We start from the raw sequence: 11,118 nt of genomic DNA on the forward strand, positions 1-11,118 counted from the left end.
TGGCAGACGGTCGCCCAGCTGGACCACAGGTATATGCGTGCAGACATAGACATCAGGTGCTAAAGCACCACCAACTCTGCCCTTTATCAACGAGTGCCCTTTTAAAACTTCGTTTAAAAAATATATATTATTATTATTATTATTATTATTATTATTAACATTTTACTGAGGTCGGTTTGAAATGATCTTTTGAAAACCTGAGCGAACAAAAACAATGCCCTGAAATGCGCCACCACCTCGCACACACCCGAACTCTCTGCACTGCAGCAGCAGTTCAGCGAGTGGAAGGAAGCTGAACTGACGCTGAACGTTCACAGCACGCCTTTCGCTCTTGGCCACGCCTCTTTCCCGGCCCCCACACAGAGGGTAAAACCGGAGCAAAGAAAAGAGAGAAGCGCAAAAAAAAATTATGAACGTAAAATGCGAGACGCAAAGAAAAGCAGTGACGCGCAAAGAAAAGAAAGAAACGCAAAAGTGAGAAAGTATTGCAAAAAAAAGCAGCAACATAAAATGTGAAATGCAAAGAAAAGAAAGAAACGCAAAAGAGGGAAAGTATTGCAGAAACAAATTAGGAACGTAAAATGCAAAATGCTAATCTTATATTTGCGATATAATTTTTTTTTTCGTCACCATTAAAGACCCTAATTTGACTCCATACTTTTGGGAGATCGAAGATTCGGAAAATGATTCGATCTTGTGAAACGTTCGAATCATCACAGACCACAGTGACATCTAGTGGGCAACCAGGGCCTAAATCCACAACTTCTTAACAGAAGTAGAAGTAATGTGTTTTTAATGAAAAATGACATGAAATATTCCCCCATAGCATATTGTGTCCCTAAATAAATTTTAGTCATGAAACAGAACAGGGTTGTTTTAATAATGTCATTAAGATGTATTTTTCATTATGATACACTGTTAGTCAGTAGATTGATATAACTGACATTATTCATTTTACATTGCAAGGTAGGGAAATGCTTGTGTAATCCTTTTTTATTAAACATTACAAGTAATTAGTAAACGTTCTGATCTCAGACCAGCTGCTTGAACTTAGGTGCGGACTAAAAGAAACGTATCGAAACTGCGTGACGTAACGAATCCCGTTTTTTTGGAACAGTCACGTGACTTTCCCATTTTGATACGGACCTCGAAACAGTGTTTCAGAACCGTGATTCAAATTAATCGATTCAGTTCGATTCCGCGTTTCGAGTTTGACATCACTATTGGTAAGCCTCTGTATATTAAATCATGTCCAACATCTGGGAGTGTTTGCTATTCTATCTGGTCGTGACACTGTCATGCTTTTAAATATAAATACTAAATAATTTATTCATAATATAATAGTATACAGAATTGTACTCACATGGGAGTTTTTCAGGGATTTCAGGGATATGGCCTTTTCATAAAATTTCACATAAAATCAAATGTGCAAAAACCATGAATCGTATGATGCTTCTGATTAAATTATTAAACCATTTAGCAAGCATATCTCAAAGACAATGTTTTTAACATTTATTTAGATTTGCACACAAACACTGTGATGCTAATAAAATAATTGCATCCGTCAGTAATAAAGCTCGTGCTCCCGACCCTGCTGGCTTGAGCGCAGATTCTCCATCTGCCCCTTCCTCTTTGACAGCGCTTCCAAACACCACCAGTCATGAATGGCCGGAGGAAAAGTGAGCGTCTGAAGGAAGTCTGGCAGAGGACTCGCTCCCAAATGACATGCAATAACTGACAAGGCAGAAGTCAAAGCTTAAAATTAAAGTATGAAAATCGCAGCATGAATATTACACTCTTGCACGAAAAAAAGAAAAAACAAATTAAACCCATGCTTATCTTAATGCCTAATTATTGTGCATATTTGTGCATTGTGCATATTTATGTGCATATTTATATATCTATAAAATTGAAATGTGTACCTAAAATGAAGGTTCGCATGCGTCTCTGTCTTCTCAGTGCCATCTCAGCCCCCTTGTGGCAACTCTTAACGACTTATGAGTCCTCTGGAGCAGTCTTAACTTTTCGGGAGAGTAAGAGTGATTCTTATACTTATATAGTTTTGATAACAGGCACTTACACTTAACTCTGTGAGTAGGAGCAAATCTAAGAATTTTTCAGCACTTAAGTCTAAAATTCCACTCTAAGAAGTTTGATAAATACGGGCCCTGATCTAGAGCACAAACAAAAGTCACTCAAATTTGCTTTGACAACATAGGATTTGTGTGTCCACACATCCCCGAAAAAAAGCAGAGTTGTCACATTAAGGCGCAAAAATGACTTTGACTGACAATTTACAATGTGAATGTAGCTGCTTCAAAATCATCTAAAAAGGTGAGCTTCTGAACAAAAATACTGGATATTCAAACCTTTTTAGCTCCAGAATCACTGCGACAATAATCAGTCACTTCTTACAACTGTGATTGGCCAGGTAGTATTCATGCTGTGCAGTGATTGGCTAGATAGAGGAGGGCGATGTACTGAGTTAAACTACAACACAGTCACTAGAGCTGCCTCAACAAGCCAAATACAGGATTACAGCTGCATGTATGAACATCACACACTAATAATGGAGTCAGACTGTGTTGTGGTGTTTTATGTGAGCAATGTTGTGTGTGTGTGTGTGTGTGTGTGTGTGTGTGTGTGTGTGTGTGTTTCCCCAGGATCTGGTGTAGGAGTAGACACAATGCACACGGACGTCAGATACAGTGTGTAAGCCACTGGAGAGTCACTACTGTACTGAGCAAGTCCGGGGCAGCTGTACACAAGCAGAGAAGCACACGGCATGCAGCCCTGGACACTACATACAGCAGGAACGTTGGTGTAATGTACATGCTGTAAACTCTCAGTCATACTGTGGCACTTTTTAAATTTACTGGGTAATAAGAGCTGCCACACTCTGACCCAACAGACCGTGTGTGTGTGTGTGTGTGTGTGTGTGTGTGTGTGTGTGTGTGTGTGTGTGTGTGTGTGTGTGTGTGTGTGTGTGTGTGTGTGTGTGTGTGTGTGTGTGTGTTTGGAGGTACAGCCCTTAAAGACACTGTACGTGATGTGTGTACTGCTGGTACCTACTCAAATGGCTCTCTTCAAACCTGTCAGCCACATCCAAAGTAAGTTCACTTGTCTACTGTCACTGAATTATTACAGTGATCAGTTGTGAATTTTCCAGTGCTGAGTAGTTTAGAGCTATGGTATGCTGGGTGTTCACGGACTCTATGATATAGAGGACTACAACTACAGTGTAAATACAGTAATGAGTGAAGAGAGAAACAGGATCATCAGAGATGCAGCTTGTAGTGTAGAAACTGATCCCATCAATGATTTCGGAACCAGTACAGGCAGAAATCTTCGTTATACTTCATACAATTTGCATTCAATATTACTTCATTATACTTTTGATTTCACTCTGACAGATGTGAAGATTTTGGTCTTGTAGAAAAAAAGCCAGGAACCTGTTCTACTGATGCTGAATGTGGAAAGCAAACCTCTTATTCTGTAATAGCTACAATCCTATTTGGGGTTGGTGTGGTGATGGTGGTGGTGGTGGCAGTATTCATGGTTCTTAAAAAGACGCATAAGCCCGTCCAACATGCAGGTGTGTGTGTGCCACCTGTGGCGACCCGGCCCCCCAACCGTGACACCTTCAAGTAGCAGAAAAGAGCTTACACAATTCAGTTTCCCACAATTACATAATTAGATAAACTGACATGACACAAAATATACAATTTTCAAAATCATTTATTGCAGCCACTTCTCATTGGCTACAGAATTTCATCAACTTTAATAAAATATTTACTTTGCAGTTCAGATTTCCTGACAATAACAACACAACTTTGAAATCCAACTAAAGAACAAAATCATTCTTCTCAGAACTTTACTGGCCTCTAAAAAGAACCAGGTTTGTGCACTTCTGATGCAGCTTCTGTTTCTGCAGCAAGGAAGAATGTATCCATAATTATCCATAATGTATCAAAGTATCCATAATTTATTAAATTAAACTATTTGTGTTTTTCTGTATAAAACATGATTACACCATATTCTGTGCTGTCCTTTAATGCTTACTGTGGTGCAGTTTATGTACCTCTATATGACTGCAGCTGATGCTCCAGTTCAGAGTTTATCAGGTCTTTCTCTGAAAGTTGTTGCAGCAAAGTCTTGCAGAGAGACTTTGCTCTTTTTTCTCTGTCTTTGGCATTTTTTGCCTTCTTCCTGAGCCTTTCCAAGTCTTCTCCTAGCTTGGATACCTGATTGCTGCGAACGGAATCTTGGTCATCTTTTTGATAGGTATGTTCCTGCAAAAAATGACAGTATGATCAAGAATACTTGATCATTAGTTGTAAATGCCAAGCTTAAAAGCAGCTCTCAGAAAGAGGTCTAATAAATGATAAAAATTCTTGTTTGAAGTTCTAATTCTGGTGTCTGCCAATCTTTGATGCAGATCTGAGCACTGTCATGGACGAAGCAAAGGTTAGTGATGGGCTAACCATTGCTCCATCTAGTTGCTGACAATAAAACACAACCCTTACCACACATATGTATGAAGTACTTGGTTCACTGCATTGAAGGGGTCTCAGGGCACATGCACTGTTATGGCTCCTTCTCTTAGCTGGTAGCTTTTGCTGACAGAAATATGAAATAACATCCTTAAGTTGTATGATAACATGGATGACACCAGCAAAAATATTAATAGTTGAAAACACGGTAAAAATGTTAGGAATACTACCTGCAAATGGGGTGGAAGGTTGAAAATCTGCAGCACTGCTCCTTCTCTAACATGTGCCCTCTTCAGTGTACGGTTGATATCAGTGGGCAAGCAGTGAGCACTGCATATCCTTTCTGTAGATGACGGTCCTCTCAGACGTCCACACTTTTTGACCCACAAATTGTACAGCTGATATTTTCTTTGTTTGTTGGGAAATCTGTGTAGAAAAATGGCATTGATTAAAAAAAAACCCTGTATTAACCTGTTCATTAAAAAAATAATTATGGCAAATTTAATTGACTTAAATTTTCATTCGGTTTCATTATTTATTCAGTTTGTGTGAGAGAGTATCTATGGGACATAATGCCAACTGGACTGAACATCGTCCACACAACATTAATGAGCAAGCACACAACCAAAATAAAAATGTTTTTTAAACCTTAATCTAATCACTTAACAAGTACAACACAACATGACTATGATTAATCAAGGGGGTTGGAACTCCTGAAGATTAAATGAAACCTCCTAACCGGCAAGTTTAACTTTGGTTAAAGTTTTCTATCTATTCATGTTTTATATGGGAATATTTAGGCTATATTAATGACATTAACAAAGTTCCGATAGTCAGAGAAATGCTAATGATTGGAGTGACCCAGTATGTGAATTTAAAAACGTCAGTTTCTGAGATAGCGTTCAAATGTACAAAGTAAGTTGCCATTTTTTCACGTTTGGAGCACGACTGCAGCTCTGACTACACCAGGGAAGTCCAGACCATCTGGTCTCAGAGGAAACGTTGTTAGCATGCAACAACGTTCCCCCTGAAACTGCTGATATAAACCAATAAGTCATTATGTAAAACCACCTGCCTAATATGATCCCGCACATTAAAGTGAAATGTGAGATGCTAGCAGCCAGAGCACACATGATCCATATCTCACCACCAGTTCTAATATGTGCATGGACTCCACTGTGGAAGGTGGTACCACGATATTTACAGCAGATCCTTTAAAGTCCTGTAAGTTGAGACATGGGGCCTCCACAAATCAGACATGTTTCACCACATCCCACAGATGCTCGATCGAGATCAGGGGAATTTGGGGGCAAAGTCAACACATTTGTCATGTGCCTCAGACTGTTCCTGAACAGTTGTTTTTTCAGTGTGTCAGGACATACTGTGTTGCTGAAAGAGGCCACTGTTTGGGAACTGTCTGAGGAACATAACCAACATGACCCGTTAGGGAATACTATGCTATGAAGGGATATACAGGACTGTGGCAATGTTTAGGTCAGTGGTACAAGTCAATGTAACATCCACATGAATGCCAGGACCCAATGTTATCCAGCAAGACACTGTCAGATCACCTCTGCCTCCTCTGGGTTGACTTCTTCCTAAGAGTGCATCCTGATACCATCTCTTCCCCAGACAGCCACATGATGTTTGATGTGGTTCATCAAACGGAGAGCCCATCTCACATTGCTCCATGGGTCCAGTTCTGATGCGCACACCAGATGCCCACTGTATGCACTTTCAATGGTAGACAGGGTTCAGTGTGGACACACAGACCCATATACAGCGATTTGTGCAATGTGTTCTGACAGTTTTCTTTCATAGGCAGCATTTTCAGCAATTTGTGCTGCTGTAGCTCTTCTATGGGATCAGACTGAACCCATGGCCTGTTTCACTCTTTGTCTTTCCCTGGACCACTTTTGGTAGGTACTAACCACTGCACACCAGGAACCCTCTAGGAGACCTGCTGTTTGGAAGATGCTCTGACCTAATTGTGTAGCATTGGCCCTCAGATACTTACACTTGCACATTTCCCCCAAGCTTCTAGCACAAGAACCCTAGCTGCCTAATCCCATGCCTTAACTTAGCACTGAGATATTGAATTGAGATATAATGAAATTCAATTTAATTCACCTGTCAGTGATTTTAAAGCTGTGGCTGATCGTTGTGTGTGATGTAAGTAAACTAACAGTGTATGACTCACGAGGCAATATCAAAAACCTAATTCTCATGTGGGAAGTTCCCCAGAGTGACAGGAATGCCGTGTTCCCATCAAATGTGCTTTTGCTGTGTTTACGGAGTACACAATTTAAAGTAACTAGTTTTCACTTAATAGCAGATAGAATAGAATAGAATTAGAATAGAATAGAAACAGCCTTTATTGTCCCACAGAGGGGAAATTTAGGTGTAACAGTGTAGTGTACAGTGTAACAGGTGTAACAGTAGTGTACAGTGTAACAAGTGTAACAGTCCTGGGTCCACCGTCTGTACTTTGCATCATTCCTGTCTGTGATGAGGCCAATTGTGGCAAAGATGTCAGAGAACTTCTGCAGATGGCAGCATGGGGAGTTGATGGAGAAGTCTGCAGTGTAGAGGGTTCTTGTGGGGCCCCCGTACTGCAGACCGGCCTGTCAGAGACACAGCCCTGTGTCCTCACGTACTGTGGACAGTCAGTGAGGTAGTCCAGTATCCACTGGGACAAGTGGTGGTCCACTCCTAACAGCTCCAGCTTGGCCCTCAGAGGTCCTGGCTGTATGGTGTTGAAAGCAGTGGAGAAATCAAAGAACATGATCCTCACAGTGCTACCAGGCTTCTCCAGGTTGGTCAGAGCTCAGTGCAGGAGGTAGATAATGGCATCATCCACCCATCCACAGGTAGATGACATACTTTAGATAGTAAATCTTTCACTTTTATCATGTGTTTTTCCTAATGCATTAAAAACGTAACTGGTGAAGTCTCTGTTTAAAAATAAAACCTTGGAAGCAACTGTGCTAAATAATTACAGACCTATCTCAAATCTACTGTTTATTGGGAAAATAACTGCAGAATGGTCTTTAAGCAACTTACGGATTTACAATCCACAAGTGGTTATAAATTTTTGTCAGGATTTGACCTACTCATAGGTACTGAGTACTGAGTAGTACTGAGACTGCTCTGATTAAGGTAATTAATTACATTAATTTGAACACACATTCGGGGAAGCTGTCTGTTATGTTCCTGCTTGACCTTACTGCAACCTTTGATACTGTAGACCATAACTTTCTTATAGACTAGAAAAGTGGGTTGGTCTCTCAGGAACAGTCCTAAAATGGTTCAGTAATTACCTGCAAGGCAGGAATTATTTTGCTGAAATTGAAAATAAGGTTTCTGAAACAGTTCCAGTGACTTGTGGTGTTCCACAAGGTTTGATTCTCAGGTCATTCCTATTTAATTTATACATGCTTCCACTTGAACAAATCATACGAGATCCTCTGCTATTGTACCATAGCTACACAGATGACACTCTACTACTTTGCCCTTTCACCAGACAACTACAGTCCCTGTTACTCTCTCTGTAAGTGCCTTATGAACACATCACTAACTGGGTGGATCAAAACGTTCTACAGTTGAATAATGATAATACAAAAAATATTTGTATTTGATAATAGCAACGGAGTAGCAATGAAATAGATACCTACTTAGACTTCTAATCTCTACACTCTAAAGAGCTAGCTCGTAACCTAGGCGTACCAATAGCCTCTGATCTCAGTTTTAGCAATCACTTAAAGTCAGTTCCTAAGTCAGTGTTTTATGATCTTAAGAACATCAATAAAAAAACAAAAAGAGATTTGTTGACTAAATCAGATTTTGAGAAACTCAAACTCATCCATGCTTTTGTCTCTAGCAGGGTTGATTACTATAATGGCCCCCTAGCAGGACTTCCAAAAAAAGATAATCAAACAGCTACAGCTGCTTCAAAATGCAGCTGCTAGAGTTCTCACTAAGAGCAAAAATAAGTGATCACATCACCACATTCTTAATTTCTTACACTGTCTACCAGTACACTACAGGATAGACTTCAAGGTATTAATATAGGCCTATAAATCACTTAATGATGTAGCAGTGTGTTTATCTGATATGCTGCAGAGTTATGAGCTGAGCAGAAATCTTTGGTAATTAGTAACTAACTACAGTCCTGCTAACTAGTTGGAAAAGACCATTTAGGGGTTTCCACCAGTGATTTTAAAGCTGTGGCTGATCATTGTCTGTGATGTAAGTGAACTAACAATGTGTGACTCATGAGGCAATATCAAAAACCTCATTTTCATGTGGGAAGTTACCCAGAGTCACAAGAATGCCATATTCCCATCAAATGTGCTTTTGCTCTGTTTACGGAGTACAGAATTAAAAGTAACTAATTTTCACTTAATAGCAGATAGAATAGAATAGAATAGAATAGAATAGAATAGAATAGAATAGAATGTCTATTGCCTTTATTGTCCCACAGAGGGGAAATTTAGGTGTAACAGTGTACAGTGTACCGTGTAACAGGTGTAACAGTCCACAAAGTCCTGGGTCCACCGTCTGTACTTTGCATCATTCTTGTCTTTGATGAGGCTAACTGTGGCAAAGACGTCAGAAAACTTCTGCAGATGGCAGCATGGGGAGTTGATGGAGAAGTCTGCAGTGTAGAGGGTCCTTGTGGGGCCCCCGTACTGCAGACCGGCCTGTCAGAGACACAGCCCTGTGTCCTCACGTACTGTGGATGGTCAGTGAGGTATAGTGCAGTATCCACTGGGACAAGTGGTGGTCCAGTCCTGACAGCTTCAGCTTGACCCTCAGAGGTCCTGGCTGTATGGTGTTGAAAGTACACTGACATAAATTCTTCTATTGAAATATATCATAACAGGGAAAGACCTGCATACAGAAATGCTTCTGAATTGCATCACTTTCCTACTGTTCTACACAGAGCACAAGATAGGCTTTTAATTATATTTCATTATTTTCTGATTCTTGCATCTCATGCTATATCTAAACAAACATCCCCAACCCAAATATTTACTTGGATATTATAGAAAGGGTTATACAAGACATACAAGATAAAGTTGTAACACAGAATAACTCATTTGTGTGTGCATTAGCATTTGAAGCTTCTTTTGAAATTAAGCTTCATATTCATGTCTCATTCTGTTTGTAGTTCTCATTTCATGCTCTCCCTGAGATATCTTAGACCATATTCATGAAATTCAATGTCCAGCTTTTAATGTAGAGCGTGTGCTTCCTCCTAGTGGCTTGAAACATATACAACTGCCAACCTTATTTCAGAAGATGTCAAAAACAAACTACTTTACACATTGTCTGATCTATACAGACTACTTTCCCCTTGGGGGAAAAAAAAAAACAGCCAGCAGCCAGACACACAGCTGGAACGAGCCAGTTCAAGCCGGAATAATCTGGAACGAGAAGCAGACATTTCAAATACTACAAAGGAGTTCAGTACATTGACATAAATGCAAGATTAAAGAAAGGAGAAATATTAACTGTCCTCATGTCCCCAGTGTAGCCGTGCCTGAATCCTCACATAAACTGAGGCCATCATCTTTACTCCTAATTGTTTCTGCCACTAAGGCACATGTTTACTGGGCTAATTTGCCTGTAATCTGCCCATCTTAAATTCCTCCTAATGGGCTGCTTTGAACTTTTTTTGAGAATTAGTTTCATGTTCTTCCATAATTCCTGCACTGGGCAAAACACCATGTCACCCCCGTAGTTCCATTAAAGAGGGGAGTAATTACAGATGAAGAGGTTCTACTGTAGATGTGTGTTCATTTGCACTGGATACACTGCACAATCATTCCGTCTTTTTCTGTGATTCTGTACCTGATGAGTGATGTTTACCTTCAGTGATGGGACACAGTTTCCTGCAATATTGTTTCATCATACTCAGTGAAGAATTTAGACCATGGTTTCTTGGCTTTTTCTTATTTCGAACCCCCAGTTCCAGGGATTTATCCAGTCCTGATTCATTGATGGATTTTAAATGCAACCATCCCCTGTCTTAATAACAGTAGTCTCACCACTGCTGCTTTCAATTTAAATTTAATTTAACTTAATTCAGAATTCCAGAGTTCAGTTCCAACTAATCTGTTTTAGAGTGCCATATTTGATGTTCATATTTGGCCTGTGTCAGAGAAACCTCGGCACTGCAAACTGTAATTTAGCACCTGTGAGTTGTAATCTACAACTTGACCAGCAGATGTCTCCCTTGAAGAGGAAATGCAGCAGGAAAGACGTTTGCTTGGATGCCCACAAACGTAAAATACCCGAATGTATTTCACAAACGTTAACTATGCTTCAGTTAAATGTGCATTGTGTTGTGATTGTGTCATCTCTGGGGAGTGCCCAATAGCAATGCACTATGGGACAGTTTACCTCTGGACATTGGCAGACAGAAAATTAACAAAATCCAGAAGAATCATGTGTCACATAATGGAAGGAAATAATGGACTACTGATATTTAATCATTCTCTGCTCTCTCTCTCTCCTTCCCTCCACCCTCTGTCTCTTTCTGAATTATAAAGATCGTAGCTTTTACCAGTCAGATCAGATATGCCAGTGTCTAGTAACCAGTAAGATATGTATTTATGCA

At 40.0% G+C, this 11,118-nt stretch overlaps 1 protein-coding gene across 1 annotated transcript; it reads left to right on the top strand.

Annotated features, from left to right (window-relative positions):
* The first annotated feature begins 2,569 nt into the window (after nucleotides 1-2,569).
* Nucleotides 2,570-3,784, top strand: LOC143482389 (tumor necrosis factor receptor superfamily member 5-like). Its single transcript, XM_076980731.1, has 4 exons — nucleotides 2,570-2,599; nucleotides 2,682-2,856; nucleotides 3,023-3,110; nucleotides 3,414-3,784. The coding sequence occupies exons 1-4, from the start codon at nucleotides 2,570-2,572 to the stop codon at nucleotides 3,649-3,651; spliced, it is 531 nt and encodes a 176-aa protein (XP_076836846.1). The 3' UTR covers nucleotides 3,652-3,784.
* Nucleotides 3,785-11,118: the final 7,334 nt, after the last annotated feature.

Source organism: Brachyhypopomus gauderio, chromosome 18 (assembly GCF_052324685.1).
Source record: "Brachyhypopomus gauderio isolate BG-103 chromosome 18, BGAUD_0.2, whole genome shotgun sequence".
NCBI lineage: Eukaryota > Metazoa > Chordata > Actinopteri > Gymnotiformes > Hypopomidae > Brachyhypopomus > Brachyhypopomus gauderio.